The sequence below is a fragment of the Nicotiana tomentosiformis genome, chromosome 10 (assembly GCF_000390325.3).
Source record: "Nicotiana tomentosiformis chromosome 10, ASM39032v3, whole genome shotgun sequence".
In the NCBI taxonomy this organism is placed as follows: domain Eukaryota; kingdom Viridiplantae; phylum Streptophyta; class Magnoliopsida; order Solanales; family Solanaceae; genus Nicotiana; species Nicotiana tomentosiformis.
Window position 1 is genome coordinate 5286540 of NC_090821.1, and position 26675 is coordinate 5313214.

A 26675-nucleotide genomic window follows, 5' to 3' on the forward strand; every position below is an offset into this window, starting at 1 on the left:
CGTTAAGTTCAGGCATGCCAAATAAGCTTTATGCCCTCAAGTTTTATTAACTCGGAATGGCCTTAGCCATTAAGTTCGGGCACGCCAAATAAGCTTTATGCCCTCGAGTTTTATTAACTCGGAACGACCTTAGCCTTTTAAGTTAGGCAATGCCCACAGTCCCCGAGTGCAGTGAATGTTCGAACTCGGATTAAAGTGGCCCTTGGGCTCGATATCTTTAGGGGATCAGGTGTAGGAAATTCCTTGAAAAATACAAGTGACGTTTTTGAAGACGAGATGTTTATATGCAAAGAAGAGTCTCCTTTTTTATTCCTATGCATAATAGTTGTACATGTATACACGTTTTGTGCCAGGGCTCGAATGATTTGAGCGGGCACGGTTCATTTGACTGTTTGGACCTTACAATAAATCTCGTTGATCGAGGCCATTTAATCACGAAGTCGAAATGCCTTGTAAAATCTGATACCCCCAAGGATATTGCCCCTAGTGTTCGAGATTGACCAATGAGAGGCCTCGAATGCTCTCGTGATCATTCTAAGTTAGCACGATTACTTGTTGCATAGTTAAAAACCTTGTCAAAAAACCCTATTTGGAACTAAACCGGTTCAAGAGAAAAAGAGTGTAACGCGTGCTTTCAGACCTAGGATCTCGTATCATCCTTTGTAAGTTGCCTGCAAGTGTCAATTTGAAATGTAAAAAAGAAAAATAGAAGAAAGAATTGGGTTTGTACATTAGCAATAATATTGTTTTAACTTTTAAGTGAGATATATTCCAGTTGCATGGTAATTGCTCACCATTCATTGTCCCAAGCTTATAGGATCCTTTTCCGGTGATCCCGATAATTTGGTACGGTCCTTCCCACTTTGGTCCCAATTTCCCTTCGGTCGGGTTTCGAGTGTTCAATGTAACTTTTCTTAATACTAAGTCCCCGGTATTGAAATATCGAAGATTGGCCCTTCGATTATAATATATCTCGATCCGCTATTTTTGGGCTGCCAAACGGGCAAGGGCGGCTTCGGCCTTTCATCTAATAGTTCTAGGCTCATACTCATAGCCTCGTCATTTGATTCCCTTGTTGCATGTCATAATCTGATGCTTGGTTCTCCAACCTCGATCGGTATTAAAACTTCGGTGTTGTAAACCAAAGAAAATGGAGTGGATCCGGTTCTGGACTTTGAAGTTGTACGGTATGCCCATAGGACTTCGGGTAGCACTTCTTTCCATTCCTCTTTTGTGTCGACCAATCTCTTTCTGAGGTTTTGGATTATGGTTTTGTTGGTGGATTCTGCTTGTCCATTCCCACTGGGGTGGTAAGGAGTGGATAATATCCTTTTGATCTTATGGTCTTCAAGAAACTTGCTTACTTTGCTGCCAATAAACTATTTTCTGTTATCGCACACAATCTCGGCCGGTATTCCGAATCAACAAATAATGTGATCCCAGATAAAATCGATGTCTTCTTTTTCTCTGACCTTTTCATATTCATGTGCTTCCACCCATTTAAAAAAATAGTCTGTTATAAATAAAATAAATTGGGCCTTACCGAGCGCCCGTGGAAGGGGGCCGATGATGTCCATCCCCCATTCCATGAACGACCATTGTGATAATACCGACTGTAACAGTTCTCCTGCCTGATGAATCATTGGGGCATGCCTCTGGCATCCTTCGCATTTTCGAATGAACTCCTTTGCGTCTTTTTCCATGTTGATCCAGTAATAATGAGCTCTGATTATTTTTCGAACCAATGATTCAGCGCTCGAGTGATTTCCACAGGTACCTTCGTGGACTTCCCTCAAAACGTATTCGGTATCCCCCGATCCTAAACATATTACCATCGGTCCATCGAACGTTCTTCTGACTAAGATTCCATCCTCGGATAAACTAAACTGGACTGCCTTGGTATGCAGAGCCCTCAATTCTTTTGGGTCTGAGGGTAGTTTTCCGGTCATGATATATTTCTCATATTTATTCCTCCAGTCCCAAGTTAGGCTCGTCGAGTTGATTTCGGCATGGCCTTCTTCCACTACCGATCTTATAAGTTGTACGACCTCTCCTGTTTTAAGCTCGTCTTCTTCGATCGATGATCCCAAGTTAGCGAGGGCATCATCTTCACTTTTCTGATCCCGAGGTACGTGTTCCAAAGTCCACTCTTTGAACATATGTAACGTCACCTGTAACTTGTCTACGTATCTCTGCATTCGCTCTTCTCTGACCTCAAATGTTCCGTTAACTTAGTTTACTACAAGGAGGGAGTTGCACTTGGCTTCGATCACCTCTGCTCCTAAGCTTTTGGCTAATTCAAGGCCTGCAATCATGGCCTCATATTCGGCCTCGTTGTTAGTCAATTTCACAGTCTTAATAGATTGTCTAATTATATTACTTGTTGATGGCTTTAGTACGATACCAAGTCCGGATCCTTTGCCGTTCGAGGCCCCGTCTGTAAAGAGGGTCCAGACTTCCGAAGGTGTCCCTGAGTTAATTAATAACTCTTTTTCGACCTCGGGTATCAGGGCCGGTGTAAAATCAGCCACGAAATCTGCCAATATTTGGGACTTAATGGCGGTTCGAAGTCGATATTTAATATCGTACCCGCTTACTTCTACGGCCCATTTGGCCAATCGGCCCGAGAGTTCGGGTTTATTCATAACGTTCCTTAACGGGTAAGTAGTTACGACACATATTGGGTACATTGGAAGTATGGTTTTAGCTTCCTCGAGGCACTTAGCAAAGCGAACGCCAATTTTTCCAAGTGGGGGTATCTAGTTTCGGCCTCACACAAGGTCCGACTAACATAATAAATCAGAAATTGCGTAACTCGTTCTTCTAGGACTAGGACTCCACTTACCGCTATCTTTGATATTGCCAAATACAAGTATAGTTGTTCGTCCGTCTTCGGTGTGTGAAGCAGCGGTGGGCTCGATAAGTATCTTTTGAGCTCCTCTAGAGCTCGTTGACACTCCGGGGTACATGAGAAGTTATTTTTCTTCTTCAGCAATGATAAAAATCGATGACTCTTATCGGAGGACCTCGAGATGAATCACCCCAGGGCGGCGATGCGCCCGGTTAGTCTTTGCACGACCTTTATATTGTCCACTACCGTGATATCTTCGATAGCTTTGATCTTGTCAGGGTTGATCTCGATTCCTCGGTTGGATACCATGAACCCGAGAAATTTACCTGACCCGATTTCGAATATGTATTTTTTTGGATTCATCTTCATGTTGTACTTTTTCAATATATTGAAGGTTTCCTGCAAATGCTTTAAATGGTCCTCTGCTCGCAGGGATTTAACCAACATATCGTCAATGTAAACTTCCATTGATTTTCCTATTTGTTCTTCAAACATCCGATTTAATAGGCGTTGGTATGTGGCACCGGTATTTTTTAATTCAAACGGTATTAAATTATAACAGTATGTGTTATTTTTAGTGATGAAGGAGGTTTTTTCCTTATCTCCCGGGTCCATCCGTATTTGGTTGTACCCGGAATAGGCATCGAGAAAACTGAGAATCTCATGGTCGGTCGTGGCATCAATCATACGATCGATGTTGGGCAAAGGAAAAGAGTCTTTGGGGCATGCCTTATTCAAATCTTTGTAATCTACAGACATTCTTAGCTTATTCCCTTTTTTAGGGACTATCACTACGTTTGCTAACCAATTCGGGTATTTAATCTCTTGAATGGACCCTATTTTTAGGCATTTAGATATCTCGTCCTTGATGAAAGCATGTTTGAACTCAGACTGCGGCCTCCTCTTCCACTTGGCCGGATTAATTTTTGGGTCCATGCTTAGCTTGTGAGTGGTTATTTCTGGTGGGATCCCTGTCATATCAAGATGGGACCAATCAAAACAATCTATGTTAACTATAAGGAATTGAACAATTTTTTTCCTGAGTTCGGGAGTTAATCACGTGCCCAGGTATACCTTCCGATCGGGCATATGCTCGATTAATACAACCTGCTCTAGCTCTTCGACCGTCGATTTGGTTGCGTCGAAATCGTCTTATAAAAGATCGGGGAACCCCGTAATCATCATCAGAGTAAGTCTTTTGCTTATTTGATCCAATGAAGTTCGGGATCAGTAATTGTTATTTGGCATTTGGATCGTCGCCAGAATTCGGTAAGTCTTTTGCTTATCTGATCCGATGAAGTTTGGGATCGGTAATTTCTATTTGGCTTTTGGATCAGCGCCAGAATTTGGTTCCTTCGGTGTTGTGAAAGTTGATATCGGAGCCACTTCTTCGACGGTAAACATTTATTTTGCAGCTGGTTGTTCCCTGCAGATTGTCTTGATCCCCCCTGAGACTGGGAATTTTAACACTTGATGAAGAGTTGAGGGCACTGCTCTCATGTGGTGGATCCATGGCCTTCCGAGAAGAGTGTTGTAGCTCATATCCCCTTCGTTCACATAAAATTTGGCCTCCCGTACTATTCCGTTGGTGTTGATTGGTAACATTATCTCCCCTTTGGTGATTTCACATGCCATGTTGAACCTGTTTAGGAGCCGTACTGCTGGCACGATCCTGTCTTGTAGACCGAGCTGTTCTATGACCTTTGACTGAATAATGTTGGCCGATCTACCTGGATCAATTAACACATGTTTGATCCTAGTTTTATTAAAGATTACAGATATTACCAGTGTGTCATTGTGAGGTTGTATGATCCCTTTTGCGTCCTCGTCGCTAAAGGATAAGGCTCCTTCAGGTATGTAGTCTTGAGTTCGTTTCTCCCTGGTGACGGAGTTTCTAGTGCGTTTCAACATTGGCCTTTGTGGGATGTCGACTCCGCTGATGATCATATTTATGACATGTTGAGGTTCGGTATTTTCTCCTCCTGTCGATTTGTTAGAAACCCTGTTTCTAAAGTGGTTCTTGGCTCGATCGCTCAAAAATTCTCGAAGGTTCCCATTGTTGAATAGACAGTGTACTTCTTCCCTCAATTGTCGACAATCTTCCGATCTATGACCGTGAGTGCCATGATATTTGCACATCTAGTTAGGGTCCCTTTTGGCTGGATCGGATTATAAAGTCCGAGGCCATTTGGTATCACTGATGCACCCAATAGCAGATATGATGGCGGCGACATCGACATTAAAGTTGTACTCGATAGCCTAGGTGCTTCTTTAGGCCTGATATTCCTGTCGAAGCCATTTTTGGTCATGAGCCCCTGGTTGCTTCGACCTCGATCACTTCTCTTGGCGTTCCTCACGGGGTTCCACCCCGACCTACTGCTCATTCGATCTCTATTATAGGGCCGATATCGATCCCCGTTTGATCCTGGTTCACGATCGATGCCCCTCTTGGATCTATCGAGAGTCGTGGCGGGGTATATAGACTTCGAAGATGCCCCGAGTTGATCATCTTCAATTCTGATTTTTGATTGATACTGATTGTGTACATCAGTCCAGGTAACGACAAGGTATTCTATCAAGCTTTGCTTTAATTGCTGCGAAACCACCGAACTTCGAATATTGAGTCCCTGAGTGAAAGCCTGAATAGCCCAATCATCAGCGACCGATGGCAGATCCATTCGTTCCATTTGAAAACGGGACACGAACTCTCTGAGCATCTCGTTCTACTTCTGTTTGACTTTGAAAAGGTCTGATTTCCTGGTTTCGACCTTGATGGCACCGGCATGTGATTTTACGAAAGAGTCTGCAAGTATAACAAATAAGTCAATAGCATTAGGGGGTACGTTGTGATACCATATCATGGCTCCCTTCGACACGGTCTCCCCAAATCTTTTCAGCAAAACAGATTCAATTTCGTCGTCTTCTAAGTCGTTCCCTTTGATGGCACATGTATAAGAGGTTACATGCTCATTCGGATCGATCGTTCCGTTGTACTTAGGTATTTCGAGCATATAAAATTTCTTGGGGATCGGTTTTGGGGCCGCGCTTGGGGGAAAAGGTTTTTGCACAAACTTCTTGGAATCCAGTCCCTTCAATATCGGGGGCGCTCCTGGATTTGATCTACCCTGGAATTATAGGTTTCAATCCTTTTATCGTTCGCTTCGATCCTCTTTTCCCCTGACTCTATTTGCTTTGTCAGCTCCTCGAATATTTTTATAATTTCGGGGTTAGTCCCCGATTCTTGTTCATCCGACCTTATCACAGCCGGTTCCATTCTGTGGGTGACTTCTTGGGGTGGATCGGGTTCAACCCTGCTCGGTGCCTGGGTTTGGCTTTGTAACTGAGCTATCGCCACTTGTTGAGCTTGTAGTATTTTGAATATCATGCGTAGATTAATCCCGTCTTCTTCAATCTTCTGTGTGTTTCGAGCTGCAGATCGGGCTCCACCACAGACGCTATTTTCAGGGTCGGTCCGCAAGTTCACGTCGATGGCCACATGTGAATTTACATCGATGGGATCTGCAGTCTGAATCCCAACGACATCAACGGGTGGCCCTGCATTAGCGGGCGCCATGTTGTTATTCTCACCTTGATGACCAGCCTCGTTGTCGACATGTAGAGGTGCCAGTTGAAAGTTTGCCATTTTCGGCCTGAGATCAAAGATAATTCAAAGAGCAAGTGTAAAGTAGTGTGTGTTATAAAGGTTTGTACCAAATAACCACTATTATCCTTAGCCCTACGGTGGGCGCCAAACTGTTTACCCCGAAAATCGGATAACAATTGAGTTTAAACGTGGTTTTAAGGATACATGATCTAATTTGATAGAAAATGAGAAATCAGTTTTAATATGGAAGAATAAATAGAAATAATAGTACAAACCATGCATATTGAACAACTTAAGCCTCTCAAGGTTAAGTTCCTTCGAGTTTAGATGGGATATTATTGAAGGTAGAATAATATGAACAAAGCTAAAAAAATGGTATCTTGTTCTCTTAAGTATGTCACAATGTTCCCCCTGAATTACTCCATTCCTTCTATATATATATAGGGAGATAAACCTTTAAGACATTATTTTATAAGAAATTATGTAGACTGTTGGCTCCCCTTTTGAATAAATTCCGTAATTTTCGCCATAATGATTGGTCAATGGCGAGAATCACGGATACTTATCGTGTGAGTGGGTAAAGCTTTTTCCCGAGGCCGTTAGAAGCAGGATCGGTGGTGTCTTCGATAAACTCGAGGGCGAGTATGATGGTTTTGTTGAACTTCTACTCTCGATGTCGAGCTTATTTATATCGGTAACTTCGATCTCTTACGTAGGTGCCGAGCCTTGACCTATTGTTCCAAATGCCTCAATTGAGCATTGAGCTCAATTCTACCCGATATATCTATGCTACCTAGTATTGTCATAATATCAGCCAATTTTATTCTTTTAACTAACTGAGGAAGAATTTGCAAATTGATAAAACCTGGTGGGCGAATTTTTCATCTCCAAGGAAAAACGTTCTGATCTCCTATGAGAAAAATTCCCAATTCTCCTTTTGGGGTTTCAACTCTCACATGAAGTTCTTGTTTCGACAATTCAAAAGTTGGAGAAGTGGCAGTTTATCATAATGCAACCATTACTAGATGCTTTCACGACTCGAACCCGAAACAAAGAACACTTCATTGTTGATCCAAGGATCCCTATAAACACATTTACGCTACTAGCACATTTTAATTCAATTTAGCATAGTTAAGTCAATTACTATATTAAGCTAGGCTTATCGTACGAAGTTACATGCTGTTTAAGTTATCTTAACTTTGATAGCATAAAAGATTACCCCCTCCGTTTTCACTTTGTTTCTTGTAGTTTGGCTTGGCATAATGTTCAATAAAGAAAAGAAATTTTTTGAAATTAGTGGATCTTAAATATTCCATAATATTTGTTTGACTATAAAACTTTTAAAACTTGTAGTTTAAATTCACCATAATATTTGTGTGGTTATAAAAGATTCTCACAAAAAAAATATTATTCTTTTCTAAACGAATTAATAAGAAAATAATATCAAATAAAGCGGAACCAAAGGAGTAATTAAAGTCGATTATATTCCCGGACAAAATATAGATATTTGAACCTCAAGAATTAGGCAATTTTTTCTCCAACTATTATTATATATCTAAAGCCCTCCATCTAAAAGTAAGATCGAAAGGATCAATGAAATATTGTGTTTGAGCTAATTAGAGAGCTAACTAAAGTATGACGAAGTCCTATTTCATCCTTAAATATAGGCCAAATACCTAGACAACCTCTTAAACTTGGCTCCAATTTCCATTTAGCCACTTCAACTAGGACCAGTACCTATTAAACACTTCAACTTCATCTCATATGTGCCTATTAAATACACATTTGACAACTCTAAACATACATAAGTGCGTGGATGCTACTTGCTGCTGACCCTGCTAATAAGACCAATAAGAAAATGACAAGTCAACAAAATAAAAAAAATAAAAAATAAAAACAGAGGCAAACATTATTTTTCCTCCCAACAACCCCCCGCCCGTCTTCTTCCCTGATCTCTCTCCACCTTTCGTCATCTTATTTCTCCCAAAAAAGTATCATATCAAATACTTTACGGTCAACTAACTAATATGTTAAGATTTCACTTCATTTATTATCCCCCCAATTTATAAAGTCCTCCATTTCTTCTGCAATCCATCTTTAATGTCTACCCAATTTCATGGCCAGCAAAAATAATAAGAAAATCCATAACCTGCTATATTCACCGTTGTTACACCATCGCAAGTCGATAAACATTTGGTTGTTTTTTCTTTAAGGAGAAAACGAGAAAATATTGGAAGATAAATATATTTTTTTCTTTTACGGTCAATCGATCTCATTGGAGGAATAATGGTTGGCTTGACTTCGTCGGCCAGTATTGTTTTGGAGCTTTCAAGTTTTTTTTTTCCGATTTTGTCGGGCCTGCTGTGACTCACGAAATTATGCCTATCACTTTTGAAATTGTTTGATTTTGATGTGAAGAATCCATTTTGATTTTTTAGTATGTGAAATTATTGGTTTTTCTTGCTGAGTTTCTCTCTGTTTTCTTTAATATTGTGGTGGTTTTGCCTCTAATTTCTGAGATAAATCAGGTTAATTTTAAAGATTCTCAGATTCTCAAATTCTAGCATTTGAACTTTAAAATCATTTATCTTTGAACTATGGTGAGTGGTGGTAGAATGTGGTGAGGAAGAAGATGGTATTTTTTTTTAATAGGATGTCGCATGTTTGTGGCTGATCGATCTTTGGGAAATAATGGTGAATGGTGGCTATAATGAATAAAGAGTAGTGGTGGTCTGATGGTTACACGGTGAGTGTCGGTGGCTGTTGTATATGTGGGGGGAAAAGAAATATTTTGAAACAAATAAAAAAAAAGAAAAAGAAATGATGAACATTATTTCACGCGCCTAGTTTAGGTGCAGCTCACACAAATGTGCCATATCATCATTTGTGTTTAATAGATATACTTTTGTTTGAATTAGAGTGTTTAATAGGTACTACCGTTAGTTGAAGTATCTAAATAAAAACAGAGACCAAGTTTAAGGGGTTGTATAGGTATTTGGCCTTAAATATATTAAACATTTGATATATATATTCTATAAATAGGGCCGACTCTAACAGTGTATGGGGTAAGGCAAGTGCCTTAGTCCCCTAATTTTGGGGGGCCCATTTTCTAGGAATTTTATATATATATATATATATATATATATATATATATATATATATATATATATATATATATATATATATATTGTACTTTTCATAGTAGAAAAATAGTTTTCAATTTGATTTGATTTGACAATTCTACTTTATACTCTTCTAACGTAAATCTCAACGTTATAATTTCATTTCACTCCTCATATATGATATTCCATATATGAGACATACCTTCTTCCTTCCTCTTTATTCATGCTTATCTTCTTTCTACAATTCTACTAGATTTCTTTCTTTGTTCTACAAGCTAACAATTAGATATTTTGGAATCAAAGTTTTCAAACTTCTTGAATGGGTAATATCATTCTAACTTTTTAGTATTATTTTTATTTATTATTTATTATTTTATTAATTTTACTCCATACATATTGTTTAATTTTTTTTAAAATATAAATATGTCAACAAGAAAATATGAATCTGGTTATTCAAAAATCCAAAAGAAAAGAAAAGTTGAAAATTTAATAAAATTTCAAAAGGGAGCTCTTGACAAATTTTTGATAAACAATAAAAAAACTAAATCCCAAAATATAGGAGAATGTTCTATAGATGAACAAGTCACTAACTTAATTGAGTCAGATGATAACAGAAATGATTGCAGAATATTAAGAGTAAATAATAATTATTAAAAAAAAAAATTAAGGCCTCACTTTTTATTTTCGCCACCCCATATTGTGTGGAGCCGCCCCTATCTATAAAGAGCCGAAAAATGGAACTAGAAAGAAGTTCTTTCGTAGAAAACAAACAACAAGAATGAAGAAAATGTAGTTTTTCGAAGACAATAGGTTATAGGCTCGAAGTCGCTTAGGCCTTAGAGCGTCATGATATTATGCTCGAAACGAAATTTGCTTGAGCTTTCTTTTCTTCTTCTTCTTTTTTTTAAAAAAAAAAAATAATTTCTCTGTCGTTTTATTTATTTACTTATTTATTGTGACGGAGAACTTTCCTCTTGCCACAAGACAGTAAGCCTACTTATAAAATAGCTTACAATTGTTTAAATAATACTTTTTATGTCTCATTTTACGTGACATGATTACTATTTGGAAAGTCCGAATAAGTATTTATAATACCGGACCAACTCCACATTCTTCATGCTTTTAACTATCTTCAGCTGTTATTGATTAATTAATCGCAGCTGTAGGGGCCGGGGAAGAGAGGGATGGGAGAAGGATACCTGTCACCTGTCAATAGATTAGGTGCTTATTTTACAAATACTACCTCGAGTTAGTGACAATGTGAATTTCCGTGAAGGCACTGAATAATTCAAGATTTATAAGTATTTACGTAGTTTACAAATTAAATGTACGGTAAATATTGAAGTGAGGTTGTTTATCCTCAAAATCGGATAATAATTAAATTTGTAAGTAATTTTAAGGATACGCGAATTAATTTAACACAAAGCGATAAATTAAGTTGTTATTGAGTAAATAAAGATAAGATAAGTCCAAACCACACGAGTTGGATAATTTCAGCCTTGATAGAATAATTGTCCTTGAGCCGGGCTCATCACGACCGGTATCGATAAACAGAAGAACAAGAGCTTAAAGATAGAGAAAATAATAATGTATTGCTTTTGAGTGCGTATTACCATGTGTCAAATGAATTATTAGACCCCTTTTATATAGTAGGGAAGTCCTATTTTAGGTACAACTCTATAAAAGGTAAAAAAAAAATTCTGATTCACTAATTGCCGGTTCCGCACCGAGATCCCCACCGTATTATTGGGCCGGTCCCGGATATTTCGGCCTTCTGTAGGCTATGCTGGATTGTCTCACAATGTTCTTCGAAGTCGCTCGAGGCTAGGACCGATTCCGGGATCATGGCTTCGATATTCTCAAATGCAGGCGTCATGCCCCAGGGTTCTAGTCTGGTGGGACTTTGGCTCGATTTCGGTTCCTTATTGCCATGTCTCGAGCTTTAGCTTATCTCATCGGAGGTTAGGATGCATCATGAGCTCGGTTTCACCCGTATACAGAGGTCTATCATATTCATAAATGTGTGTTTATATATATAATTTTGAAAACTCTTTAACTTTATTATTCTCTTTTTACTTTTAGCGACAAGTTTTTAATTATAGGAAATAAAAAATGTCACACATGTTTAAGATTATAAGTTTCTAACGTTAATTTGACATATTAGTATATATTTATCACATATGTCAGAAGTTTTCGTTTTTAAAAAAAAAATTAAACTGAGTATTTACTCAAACTCCATTATGTAAAATCATATGAAAAATACTGCGAACAGGAATAATTTTTATGTATATGTATGAAAATCAAAATATTACTATTGAAGTAGATATCGGAATTTTTTAAAAGAATGAGATGCATAAACCACCGTATCAAACTTCATTTTTCAGAACGGAGGGAGTAAAGGAAACGCGATAGGAGCCCTTCCCCTTATCTCCATTTAAACACATAATTCTTCTTTTGGGGAAAACAATTCCCCCTCTTTCCGGCAGTCTACTGCACTAAACTTCCGTTATGCGCTGAGAATAAGGAAGGGCCGAACCAGTGACTTAGTTAAGGAAAATGCAATTTATATCTTTTAATTTATAAATGGCATCAGTATATGCTTTCAAATTATTTAAACTTTGATGAATTTTTTGGAGGGAAGATATACATCATCAAAGTTTAAAGTAAATCTTGTGAAATCATCCACATTGAGGTATATTAGAATATCGACATAATTAAAATGTACCACCTTAATATCTAGACTGGGCTTCATCCCATGTTTGAGACCAAATAAATATATTTAATTAATCTCGTGATTTTAACGTACTTTAGATAACTTATTATGTGGTGTAAAATCGATCTGATATTGGAATTCTTCTTTTCTGGAGATAAAATGAAATTGATGTCGCGACGTTGTCAATACCATAGGGGTAAAAATTAAGAAAAAGACAGGTTGAGATTTGGGAAGCTGCTGCGATTTTTACTGCTTATCTAGTACCGTTGTAGCAACTGAAAAAGGGTCACGGACCGGAGAAATCCAAAAAGTTGGAACAGCAGTTGAAATCAGACAGAAAAATATAGGGAATATAATATAGGAAACAAGAAAAGAGAATTAAACTGTAAACATTAAACATAAGGAATATACAAGAAACAAGAAAAAAGAAGTGGCTTAAAATCTTTTATTGATGATTTATGATCACAAACAAAATGGAGACTTAAGCACGTCAGACAATACAAGGTGGCCTATAGCTGGAAAATGTAGACGCCTATAACCTATTACTTGCATTACTTTGTGTGAAACTAATTTAAGGATTATATATTACTTTTTAGTTGGACATTTGGACGAACGATAAAGTTATTTTCTTGTGATCAATAGCCGACTATAGGTCACGGATTCGAGCCGTTGAAAACAACTAATAATGCTTGTATTAACGTAGGTTGTCTACATTATACCCATTGTGACCCTTCCGGATCCGCGTGAAGGGAGAATGCCTTGTGCATTAACTGCCATTTTATATATTTTTTAGTTGGTATTTTGTCCATTTCATTATTATCTAATCTCCATTATGTCCTGATTTTTTTGTCCTTTCTTATTTGGTTCTAATAGATTCTCCACATATCAAAATGGTGTGTTTCATATCTTACGGACATTTAAACATGCAAATTTAAAGAAAGAAATGCAGAAATGAGAGTAAGTTTGAATATTTTTCATGTCAAAATCCATAATCACATAGGGTGTGTTTGGTATAACGGAAAAAATATTTTCCAAGAAACTATTTTCTTAAAAAATAAGTAATAATCTTATTCATTTTCCGGTGTTTGGTACGCAAATTAAGGGAAATAACTTCTCAAGAGTATTCATAAATAATTTAGATACAATATAATGGAGCCATAAACTTTCGAACAAATAACCTTCCGAACTCACAAATTTCATAAACTTCCGAACCGCTAAACTTTCGAAATCGCGAAATTTCGAACCCGTAAACTTTATAATTTCTGAACCCGTAAACTTCCAAACACATAAACCTCCGAACTCATAACTTTGGAACTTGTAAATTTTCGAATATGTAAGCCGAAAGATGAAAAAAACTAAAATTAAAAATATATATATATATAGCCGAAAGATGAAAAAAACTAAAATTAAAATATATATATATATATATATATATATATATATATATATATATATATATATATATATATATATAAAAAAATATATATCTATGCTGGGGAAGGGGCGAGGGGGGTGTGCAGAAAAACGAAAAAACAGAAATTTGAAAATTACAAAAAAAAAGTAAAAGAAAAAACTTTTTTGTGCAGGGGTGGGGGTTGCAAAAAAAAAAAAAAATTTAAAAATTACAAAAAAAAGGTAAAAAGATTTTTTTTTTTTTGCGGGGTAGTAGGGTGGGTGGTGACGAAAAAAAAATGAAATTTGAAAATAAATAAATAAGTCTTTTTGTAGAGAGAGGGTGGGTGAGTAGGCATGGGGTGGGGTTTAGGTGGGTTGGGTGTGGTGGTGTGGAGTGGGTTCGTGAGGGTGGGGAATAGGGTGAGCAAATGTTTTCCTTTCTCTTTATAAGGAAAATATTTTTCTCCAATTTGAGAAAAATGAGTTTATATTTAATCCAACCAAACATGAAAAAATTAAAAAAAATATTTACTTCATACCAAACACACCCATAGTGTTATCACGATGGAGATCTCACTTGAACTCGAGAATTCCAATAAATATTACCAGTGAGAAAAATGACATCCATTTGGTTTCCAACAATAAATAAAGTCTAGATAAATACTTTCAAATATATAGGAGTCCGATGCATAAGGCATTCTGCGTTCACGCAAGATCCGGGGAAGGGCCGCACCCAAAGGAGTAATGGTGTAGACAGCTACCCTAATGCAAGCATTAGCCATCTCTTCCACGATTTGAATCGGTGACCTATAGATCACACGAAGACAACTTTACCGTTGCTACGAGGCTCCCCTACCCCTCTCAAATATATATTGTGATGCTGAAGCCAAGAACTCCCTTGGAACTCGTGACAAAAAAAAGTACTCTGTAAAACATTACTCTATTAACAATAATGAATGATAAAATCATGACACAAACACTTGATGTAAATAGATACGCTGATTGAGCTTTTTATTCCATCAAAAAATGAAAAAAATGATGCAAGAGAGACCAATGGGGAAAAAAAGAGGAGAGAATTAATGGAGTAAATCAAAGTAAATTATGAGTAACATTACATCATTCTAATAGAAGTAGAATTCAGTTCTCAACTTTTTTTTTTCAAATTCTGTCCATAAAAAGCTGAATTTTACTACATACATATACACAAGTATGTCATTACCATTATAGACTTTTGATTTGTCTGTCAAACAAGTGCGCATTTTATCTGCCATTTAGAGCAGCAAATTGAGCAAACATTGCTGTCCCTGAATTATCATCAACAGCTTGAACTTCAGCAAGATTTCTACTTTGTTGGTTATCAGTAGTGGAAACAACAACAACAGGAGCTGGAGCTGGAGCAGCGGCGACAATAGGAGGAGAAACTGGTGTAGCTTTGTTTTCGTCCTCCGTTTTTCCTTGTAATGAGGCTTCCTGTAGTTGCAATGCATACTCCAAATTCCACAAAACATCACCCATTGTAGGTCTATCAACGCCATAATCCGCTAAGCATTTCTCTGCTGCTTCGGCAAATTTTTTCAAAGACTCAGGATTAACTTGTCCTACAAGTGTTGGATCAAGTACCTTGTCTAATAAGCCTTTTCTCTTCCATTGCATTGCCCATTCTGCCAAATTCACTTGCTCTCTTGGAAGCGCTGGATTAATAGCAGGACGAGCACATAATGCTTCAAGAAGTACCACACCAAACGAGAAAACATCAGATTTGTCTGTCAACTGTTGTGTCCTGAAATACTCAGGATCCAAGTATCCGAAACTTCCCTTAACAGCAGTACTCACATGAGTCTGATCCGTTGTTGGTCCATCTTTCGATAGCCCAAAATCAGCCATCTTGGCAACGAAATTCTCATCGAGTAAAATGTTAGTAGTTTTGACATCTCTATGTATAATACCAGTAGCTGCACCCGTGTGCAGGTAATGAAGTCCGCGAGCAGCACCAATACATACATCTAGCCTCTGCTTCCAAGTTAAAGGTGGCATATCTTTTCCATATAAATGATCTCTAAAAGGACCATTTTCCATAAACTCATAAACCAATATCATCTCTGAACTTTCATCACAATACCCAATCAACGACACCAAATGTCGATGCCTTAACTTAGACAACATCTGAATTTCAGTCTGGAATTCATTAATACCTTGCTCAGATTGCGGATTGCCTCTCTTAACTGCAACTTTAGTCCCATCGTCAAGTTCTCCATAATATACATTTCCAAATCCGCCAACACCAATAATTTCAGTTGGATCCCAATTCCTCGTAGCATCTGACAATTCAGCAAAACTAAAATATCTACCTAATCCCCCCATTGTAGATGAGAAGAATTGACTCTTTCGCGATGCTGATGACATAAATGTTGTATCTCCAGCATGAAGTGGAAGCAACCAAGATGAGAAACTATTCCTCTTTTGCCAATCTTGTGGTCTTTTTTGCCATTTAACAGCCATTGCACCTAACCCTATAAAAGCTCCAAACATCATTGCAAATCCAACATAAGCCACTGTTTTACTTGGTCCACTTTGTTTTTTTCCATCAACACCATATTCCCCATCTAAACTACCCACAGAATTATTCATCCGAAATACCTCAACGCCGTTAAGAATTGCATTCCTAAAACCTTGTGCATCATTCACAGGAGATACACGTACAACGAGCCGGTTTGATACCATAGATGAATCTACTACAAAATCCTTGTAAAAAGCTGTGGCCAAATGATTTGTTAATGATGACAAATCTAGCCCAGAAATCGCCATTTTATCGTTAATGTACACATTAAAGTAAAGCTCATTGAGCGCTTTGCTAATAATATCGCAGAAATGGAGACGAATCAGGTGAGAATATGCAGTGTCGATATCCATAGTCCAAGATATATTAAAATTTGGAAGTGTAGTTTCTGAGTCAGCCATTTTTACAGCAGAGCTATATACTGTTGGTGGAGCAATTAATGGCGAACCGCCTGATTTAGGATAGTTAATAACAGAAGGTTGTGTAGATACCTCTTCACCAGTTGCATTGTTTCGAAATTTTGAATCAGGCAACCAATTTCGACCAACAGTATCGTTCGTTGAATCCAACATTGGACCACCAACATTAAGCCTATACATTGTCACAAAATTACTTTTCGAAAGATCAAATTTTTGTGACACGGGGAAAAGTACAGGTACAGAAGTATCAAGCATTTTATCAGGGACAGTAACAAATTCAATGGCGTTAATAAACGCCACAGAACCTTTAGCTGGTTGAAATTTAATAGCATAACGTTCATTTGTTACATCAACAATAAATTCCTTGATAATGACTTCATCTTTAGCGAATTGGATATCGCGGAGAAGGACTAATGTATCGGTTTGAACAGAGAATTTAACTGTTTTGAGATCGTATTCGTTGTATTTAAAAGGTAAGAAATGTAGCCTGATCCAATGTAATCCAGGACTACTTGCATGAAATGTGTACGTAGCTTCGGTTGTAAATATTTTTGCGTTAAGGTAAATATTTGAAGGGACAGTAAGATTTTCTGAAGCAGAAGCTGATATGTCTTTACCACTATAAGAAAGATATTTGGCTGTGTTTTGGTCAGGTTGAAAATTTTTATTCCCTGAAAGGGTAGTAGGAGAAGTTGCACCACAATCAATAAGATAATTATCTTTAGGGGTAAAAGAGGGAAAAGATTTTGCAGGTGCAGTATCTGCAGAATCTGATTGAGCAAATACATAAAAAATGAGAGATGGGGTTGTGGTGAAAAGGAAGAAAAATAACAAGAAAATGGCCATGGCTAAAAATGAAAATGGTTATAAGATAGGGGTAGGGGGTGGGGTTAGTCTAGGTTTTCTCCATCTCCAGCCCCTCTAAAAATGGAAAGGGGATGAATGTAAGAGTTTTCAATTCAGTCTGGTTTTGGCCAATATAATCGCCATGTTTGTGGGATGAGGGATTTTTGCTAAGTTTTGTTCTAATTTCTGTTACTATTGTTGCCTTATTTTGTTAGCTTTTACGTATATAGTGGTTGAAAGGGTCACCTAGCGTTATTTTCTCTTTGCTCTTCGTTTTTTCTTGCCTTTTTTAGAAGTTAGAAGTTACAAACTTATTTTTAGACATCTTTATTATGGGCTTAACTTATTCTAACCCGGAAATATTTATTTAGGTTTATCTCAAAACACATTAGTATCTGTTAATTAATGTAAGTGATAAAGATATACGTGAAAAATATATCATATATTCATTAATTTAATGTAAATATCTAACTTCAGTAGTCCCACTTTGCTCAAGTTTACCTTCGTCCTCTCTTTTTTTCTTTCTATTTTCTCTTTGTTTACCTACTTTTCAAAAGAATTATGACTAATCGAATAAAGCATACATGATCATTACACTGATTTTTTACAACATTTACATAGTATTTGCTTTTCAAAAGCAAAATACATGTATATACACACTCCTATAATTGCTTTTTAAATTTTGCGTGTAGAAATTAAACTCTCTGTGAGGACATATAAAATAAATAGTTTCATATTAATGAAAAAATACTGTCAACTACACAAATAATTGTCTGAAAAGATTTTACAATGGGTATTATTCTTTCTCCCTTTTATTTGTGACTTTATTCATGTCCAATTACTCAAATAAATGCTTGAAGATAAAAATACGTGATGGAGGGTTAAAGATATAAAAAAAAATGTTAGCAACTATATTTTCTTTCTTTTAAAGTAAGAGAGCATTCTTCTTCGCACTCGAAGAACTAGTTTATTACTAGTCAAACTATTTTGAGTATTTAATTGAAGAATTAACCTAAATAGTCGCTCACCCAATCGCATAAAATGAAATAGTCAGTGTATATATATTAATATACTCCATATATAATATGTGTATAAATGTGTATAACCTGTTATATCGGCTAGAAAAAATAAATAGTGAATCGGAATGACTATTTGTGTAAAGATCCCTATTTAATAGTAGAAAATTTTACCTCCTATAGCAAAGATATACACCCTATTTATTATAAATTAAAATTATTTTAAAATATTATTTTTTATAGCTACCTTTTATATTTTATAACAAAATAAGTATTTATGGTATATACTACCATTGAGGCATGAAATAAGGAATGAAATACGCTATTATGTTTTTCCTATCTCTTAGACAGCTGGACATACCTATTTTTAAGGTGATTGTCGTTACTGTATTCATGAATACATGACGCGAATACATGTGAATACATGCACATACAGTTGGACTGCCCTGATTTTAGGCGATTTTTACTGCTGTATTCATGAATACAACAACGCGAATACATGTGAATACATGCGCGTACAGCTGGACTACCTGATTTTAGGCGCTTTTTGTTGTTGTATTCATGAATACATGGCGCGAATACATATGAATACATGCTCGTACAGCTGGACGATCCTGATTTTAGGCGCTTTTTACTGCTGTATTCATGAATACAGCAGTGCGAATACGTGTGAATACATGCGCGTACAGCTGGACTGCCCTAATTTTAGGCACCTTTTGCTGTTGTATTCATGAATACATGGCGCGAATACATGTGAATACATGCGCGTACAGCTGGACTACCCTGATTTTTAGGCGCTTTTTGCTGCTGTATTCATGAATACAGTAGCACGAATATAGCGAATACACTACCGTAACAACTGAATAATAATTATAGGAAGTAATTATGTATATGGTAGCTATAGTTGATAGCCACTAAATAATAACGGTTTCTGAAAATTCCTCTCGATAGTATCAGATTCCTACAACACTCCCGTGGCTTTTCGCAGTAAATCTGCAAATGTTTGAATGTTTGATAGGTGATTTGCACAAGTAGCCATTTGTGGCCTTGTATTTATAAGTTAGCCACTTTTTCAAAATTATATCGTGATCTGAAATTCAAAATTGATCGCTTAGTCTAAAGTTTAAAATTCAAAACTAAAATTCAGACCATGAGTTTAATTTTGAAAAAGTGATCAATTTCAAATTTCAAGATCACAGAAAATGGCCACCTCATGTAATAATGCAATCTGGGATTTCATCATGGGAAAATGACATTGTATATTCGTTCTCAAAATAATAGCCAAAAAATATATATTTTTTGTATATATATACATTATGTATGTTATATAAAAAATAAAAAAATTTATACACTTTTTCGGCTAACAAATGTAAATATTTTCTGGCATGAGCTAAAAGTGAAAAAAGCTCTTTCATCATTAGTAGTTGGGCTTTTCTACTTTAGTGTTTGGGCCTACTTCCCTAAATCTGTACAAAGATCCAAAAACTAAAATAATTGGGCTTGAATGAAGTCTAGTAGCCGAAGCCCACCTATTTGCTACCTCTACTTCTTCCCTCTGCTGAAAGAGGTGTGTAAAACATCACACAAATTACGTCTTGTTACCCAAGTCACTCGGATATACTCAGGCGAGTTATTGAGCAAATTCCGATGACTAGCGAGGGAGATGAGGCCGCCGTACGGCGCCGTACGGCATATGCTGATTACCGGAAAAAGCTCCTTCAGCACAAGGAACTAAATGCTCGGGTAGGGACTGGTAAGATTCTCTAAAATCTCAAAACCCTAGTCTTTGATAAGCTGAAGTCGATCGAAGATTTAAAGTCAGTTGATTCCACGTGCATACACAGTACATAGTATGTGTTTATATAAGTAGGTATATTTTTATATGTATAGGAAAAAAAATTGGGTTAACGCGTAGTAGTAGTTGATCGTCATATTTTCTATTTCGGTGTGTGTGTGCGCGCATAAGCTGCTGATATATTGGATCCGGAGTTCTAAAATCATTGCTCCATCAGATAGAGAATTAAAATGCATAGTTTTTTAGCTGATAATCGTTTGCTTAGATGCACAAAATTTGTGGTCTCCTTTAACTTTAGGTTTATTGAGGGTAAGATTAGATAATATATGTTCTGTGTCAAGAGAGGAATTACAGAAATCAAAATCCTAAAGTTTCTAAATGGATATAGAGAATTCATATAGCCGACATAAAGTGTGTGATGATAGTAATGTAGTGCAGCCATCTTTTACTAGTATGCGGTTTCTGCTGAAGTCCTGATGTCTAGAACTACTGATGCTAGAAGAGCTTAGCTTATGTTGGGACCACCTTAACACTTAGTTCAGTGGTTGCTAGTAGTGGCAAAATGTTTAAAAGAAAGCAGTTAACCACCCGATAATGAAGTTTTTAAAAACGGGTCAAATATGGATAACCAATGGGTTTAACTTTTACGTTTGTAAAGTCTCAAATTGGGCATTCCTCAAGTTTGGGAGACTAGGAATTCTACCAAAAGTGATCATATTCAAGAAGTCATGGATAATATGGCTACCCATGTTATTCGTTGGTTAACCCGTTTTTTATCCGTATTTAATATGGGTCGGGTCGGATAATTTATCCTTTTTTTCATTACCCGTCCCCGACCCGAACCATATCTGACACGACCCGCCCGTTTGCCACTCCTAGTGGTTGCTGTGAGATTTCTTTTACATTGCTAGGAATATTTCCTTCTTTTTATACTATGATTGCTTTGCATAGGGATAAAACAACACTTAAGATCAATGGCGGAGCCATGCTTTTCATTAAGTGAGTCAAAATATAAAGAAGTAAACACACAAAAAAGTCGAGGGGATTCAACATATAGTATATATATTTTACCTAGCCACACTGTAATTTCCCGATGAAGGTCAATTTTACACCCCTTAGCTAAAGAGTGCCATTACAGTGTGACGGTCTCTAGAGCTTCTATTTGTTTTTGACATTAGATGTTTGTCATCCAATGACCATGCTTTTCACTTTCTTTAGGTTAGCAAACGGATAATATATTGCTACTGAGGTGTCTAACAAAAAATTTAGAGCCTCTAATACCATGTGAAAAGAGAAAAAGTAGAAAGAATGATCCTTATTGAATTAGTTGTGATAATAGATAAGAGGGATTCTCTATATTGGAGTCTTGATCTACTTAAAATATGGGAAGCAATTATTCTCTATGTACTAAAAGGTAAGTACTCAATCCGTTCAATTTAAGCGAATTTATTTGATTGGGCACGGAGTTTAAGAAAAAAAAAGAATGACATCTGAAACTTGTGGTTTAAAACATGTCATAGATTTGGCTAGCTATAATGCTTTTGAAACTTGTAGTCTTACACATGCCATAACTTTTTTGTTTGCTGTAAAAGCCAATGGAAAGTTTAAGATAAATTATTTTCAAATTTAAATAGAGGTGATTCTTTTTGGAACGGACTAAAAAGAAATAGCTTCACATAAATTGAAATAGATGGAGTAATTACTTTCTTACGTTGATGTGCATGGGCTACATGTCTTGAAGCTACACATATTTAACACATAATATCATTGAATCACTTGATTTTGAAGTTTGAACAATGAACTGAAGAAAGTGAGCACTGAGCTCTATTCTTGATCATACACAAATCAATTTGAATTGTCAGTTTAGTGGTCTGTCTGGTCAACAATCATCATATAGCTACTAGCTTACAACAATAAGTTTCCTTAGCTCATTAGTGATTTCATGTTCAACTAGAAGGATATCTCAATTCTGACTTTTCCTTGTAATAAATAAGCTAATAATGGAAAGCTTTATTCTTGTCCTACATCTTGCAAATCAATCTGAAGTGTAATTCTGTAACCTGTCACAATCAGCACATATCTTATTTTTTGTTTCCTGAAGAATCTTACAGGTCGGAAGCATTGCAACATGTTTTCCTTATAAAAAATGTCTAACCTTTGTATGATGTGTAACGCAATATCGCAACCTCTCAGAACTTCTTATGAACTATTAAGAAAATAATTCCTTCCTACAAATCATAGCTTTATTTTATCTAAAGAATCTTAATAATCTAAATATTGCAGCATAGTTCTTTCGCCATTGGACACAGTGCTATCAAAGGCGCGCTTAAGCCCTGAAACGAGGCTCAAAACAAGTTGAGCGCTTCGCCTCACTTAGCGGGCGCTTCAGTGTTGGCATCAAGGCTCTAAGACATACTTTTCCTTGCCAATAAGCGTAATCCTGAAAAGGCGACACTAACAAATTTATATTTCACTTTATCGTAAATTTTCTTCAATTTCTTTGTCCACATATTTTGTATTCACGCTTACGGATATATTAGTCTTAGACTACACATACATATTTATAGTTTTTCTCCATTTGCGCTTTTCTTCATTAAAGCTAACGCTTTATTTACTCTTTGCGCTTAAAGCCCCAATAGACCTTAGAGCTTTTTGCGCTTTTCGCCTTTGATAACACTGATTGGACACCAAATTCTTGTTTTGTTCTATAAAGCAACATCATAAGTCTAAACCTTTAGTATATGGAAACAGTGGTATAGCTTACCCAGTATTTCTTTTTGAGAGGAGGTAACAATGACTTATTCTTTATAATTCTCCACTGTAAAATTTCTGATACGCCAATGATTCTGGTTTTGTCTGTATTTAGTGTGCGACTTCCGTATCATCAATGAGAGCTTCGCTTTAACCAGATATCATCAAATAACATCAGGAATTGATAGATGAAAACTCAAAGCAGCGACTCTGCTTTGTTATGTCTAGTGATACTCTGTATCATTATGTTCACTTATTTTATCTATCTATTTTTTTTTATTTCATTTTTCTATAAGATGCCAAGCAATTTATAATCTACGTGCAAACAATCTTTATTCTATGTGTATTGCTTTTCGAGTTCCATGGTTGTATAACTGATGCTGGTTGTAAAATTGTACACAGTGAGAGAGAACTTGCGAGCTGCCAAAAAGGAATATGGTAAAACAGAAGATGATTTGAAGTCGCTTCAGAGTGTTGGGCAGATCATCGGCGAAGTGCTCCGACCTCTAGATAACGAACGCTGTAATACATTTTTTTCTTGTATTTCCTTTGTCTTCAATTTGAGATCTATTGATTTTAAGGAGTTTAGCCCCTGTGCCCTCATCACCAAAATAAAGGATGAAAAAATAAATGATGCTGAAGTGGGGCCCCAAATACGAACTTTCATTTGTTCAACTAGAGTCTACTTCTGAATGTAACATTGTGGTTTTGTGCATCAAAGATATCAGCGAGCCAGTGACAAGTGGTGCTATTCATTGGTTGAATCATGCATACATTTTCTGTGTGTACTGCTTATTCGTTTTTGTTTCTATTCTCTTGGCTATTGTCCATGCATTAGCATATTCACTATTTGCTCATTTTCTTATTGCATTCTGTTCGGAATCATACTATTGACCCAGCTTAGTTTGTTTATTCTAACAAGTGGAAGAAATTCGTGAGACTAATTAAAAGCATGTAATATCTTTCAGTGATTGTGAAAGCCAGTAGCGGTCCAAGGTATGTGGTTGGCTGTCGCAGTAAAGTGGACAAGGAAAAACTGACCTCAGGCACTAGAGTGGTTCTCGATATGACGACTCTTACAATCATGAGGGCACTCCCACGTGAAGTTAGTGGATATTTCTGTGCTACTATTGGGAAATTTAAAGAGAATTATTACATTTTCCCCTCCCAGAGTTCCTTATTGAGATTGTCTGACAGGTTGATCCTGTTGTATATAATATGCTCCATGAAGATCCTGGCAATATAAGCTACTCTGCTGTTGGTGGACTGTCAGATCAGATCAGAGAGCTGAGAGAATCAATAGAACTACCTTTGATGAACCCTGAGCTTTTCCTCCGTGTTGGAATTAAGCCTCCAAAGGTACCTTGTTTCATATAATTCAACCATATTCATGTCTCTGGTGTGTTCTTCATGGTGTTGGCATGGATGAAACATCTGCTGCTTTTAAAATCTCTTCTGATTCTACCAAGTTTATTTTTCTCAGGGTGTTCTTCTCTATGGGCCTCCTGGGACTGGCAAGACCTTGTTAGCCAGGGCAATCGCTAGCAACATTGACGCCAATTTCTTAAAGGTGAGTACTAGAGGTTTTGGTTATTTCCTCCTTTCTTAAAGTACTTCGTAAGATGGGTATTTATTTATAGTTGGTGAAAATGCAGGTAGTGTCAAGTGCCATTATTGATAAGTACATAGGTGAGAGTGCGAGATTAATCCGGGAAATGTTTAACTATGCTCGTGATCACCAAGTAAGGACTTCAAAGACATCCTCTCTGGGTATACTAAATCCAGTGAACCATTTTTGGTACTGTACTGCTTTAAAATGTACTGACAATTTTTGTCTTTGTTTGAAGCCTTGCATCATTTTCATGGATGAGATTGACGCAATTGGTGGACGTCGATTTAGTGAGGGAACAAGTGCAGACCGTGAAATTCAGAGAACGCTCATGGAGTTGCTTAATCAGCTGGATGGATTTGACCAGCTTGGAAAGGTCGTTGATCTTTGTACTCCATACTTCCAGTTCCTGGTTCTCAACTTCCGAAATAATAAAAGATATCCTTAAAACTTGATTGCCTATCATATTTAGACATACTAAAAAGAGAATTTTGCTTAAATCAGGAGAGTGCATATGGGTCGTTTGCTTGAGTAGGCCTTTACTATGGTGTTCCTCTGATTTTCCACATTATTTTTTTAAAATAAAGATTTCATCAAGGCTAAGTAGGTGTGATTTTATTCTGCTTGCAGGTAAAAATGATTATGGCAACAAACAGGCCAGACGTTTTGGACCCAGCTCTTCTTCGCCCTGGTCGGTTAGATAGAAAGATAGAAATACCCTTGCCTAATGAACAATCAAGAATGGAGATCCTCAAGATTCATGCTGCTGGAATTGCCAAACATGGCGACATTGATTATGAAGCAGTTGTTAAGCTTGCTGAGGTGTGTGCTAGTGGTGCTACGACAATTAGTTTGCTTGTGTTAGGCGGAGTTATGACATTGTATTTTTCCTCAGGGTTTTAATGGGGCTGATCTTCGTAATGTGTGCACTGAAGCTGGTATGTGTGCCATACGTGCAGAGCGTGATTATGTCATCCATGAGGATTTCATGAAGGTATGTCTCATTCTTCTTTTCCATGTTTTCAATTAGTAAGATGGTAATTGCCTAGTTTCAATGAGCTAGAAAAATTGTGGAATCAATTGACTTCTTAGAGTTCGTCTTTATACGAAATTGTACTGGTGGTAGTTGTCCGAAGGAAAATATGCCAAATAGAAATTCTATACATGGATCAGTGATGTTAAGAAAAACTATTTTAGATTTCTCTAAACTGCCTTAGAGAGGGTGCTCTAAATTTATAGCATAAAGGGATGCACAAAGAAAAACCTTCATGTGTCAATGTTCACTTTTTGTACCTTGTTTAGGAATAAATCCTTATTGTTTTTCTTTTATTGAATTCATGTTTATTTCTGTTTTTTCAATTTTCTTTTCCTTTCGTCTTCCATTGCCTGAGATGAAGTTTCAATATTTCACTACAGGCTGTAAGGAAACTGAATGAAGCAAAGAAACTTGAATCAAGTGCGCACTACAGTGCTGATTTTGGCAAGGAGTAAGAGATTTCTGCCAAGGAGCTATTAGACTGGCCGCAATCTTTGGCTATGTTCTCGTCCTACAATTGTAGTTGAGTTTACTTGTATTGCCCATCTTCAAGAAATATGTAAAGCATGTTTCAAGAGAGCATCCCACACCCAGTCTATTTCTTTATTGAGCGCAGAACCTTATTTCAGTTTTTTCTTCCTTTTGTGGTATTTAGTGGGTATTAAGATGAAGATTGTGGTATATGCAATACCTTGCTAGCTTGTGTTACTGAATTATGATTCATATTAACTACCAAATGCAACTTAACAAATGAGTTTGAGTTGCAGTCAGAATTAGAAATTTTAGTTGCTGAAGGTGATTTTGAGTGAGAATCACGATTTGAATTAAATATTTGTTGCCTTATTACAAGTTTGCAGTACAATCGAGGTAAATGTGTAACGGCAGTCTAGGTTCATTTGATTGCTTTTGTCGTTAGGGTCATTTGTTTGAAGTTGATGTGAACGAATGAAGCAAAAAGACA

The 26675-nt window shown here is 36.7% G+C and overlaps 2 protein-coding genes across 2 annotated transcripts; one reads left to right on the top strand and one right to left on the bottom strand.

Moving 5' to 3' along the window:
- Nucleotides 1-14741: 14741 nt before the first annotated feature.
- On the bottom strand, nt 14742-17710 carry LOC104101922 (probable receptor-like protein kinase At4g39110). Its single transcript, XM_009609474.4, has one exon. The coding sequence runs from the start codon at nt 17505-17507 to the stop codon at nt 14946-14948; it is 2562 nt and encodes an 853-aa protein (XP_009607769.1). The 5' UTR covers nt 17508-17710; the 3' UTR covers nt 14742-14945.
- A 2373-nt stretch (nt 17711-20083) lies between these two features.
- On the top strand, nt 20084-26557 carry LOC104101923 (26S proteasome regulatory subunit S10B homolog B-like). The gene is made up of 10 exons (XM_009609475.4): nt 20084-20276; nt 23472-23591; nt 24038-24174; nt 24267-24428; nt 24553-24639; nt 24725-24811; nt 24917-25054; nt 25309-25500; nt 25574-25672; nt 26095-26557. The coding sequence occupies exons 1-10, from the start codon at nt 20171-20173 to the stop codon at nt 26167-26169; spliced, it is 1203 nt and encodes a 400-aa protein (XP_009607770.1). The 5' UTR covers nt 20084-20170; the 3' UTR covers nt 26170-26557.
- Nucleotides 26558-26675: the final 118 nt, after the last annotated feature.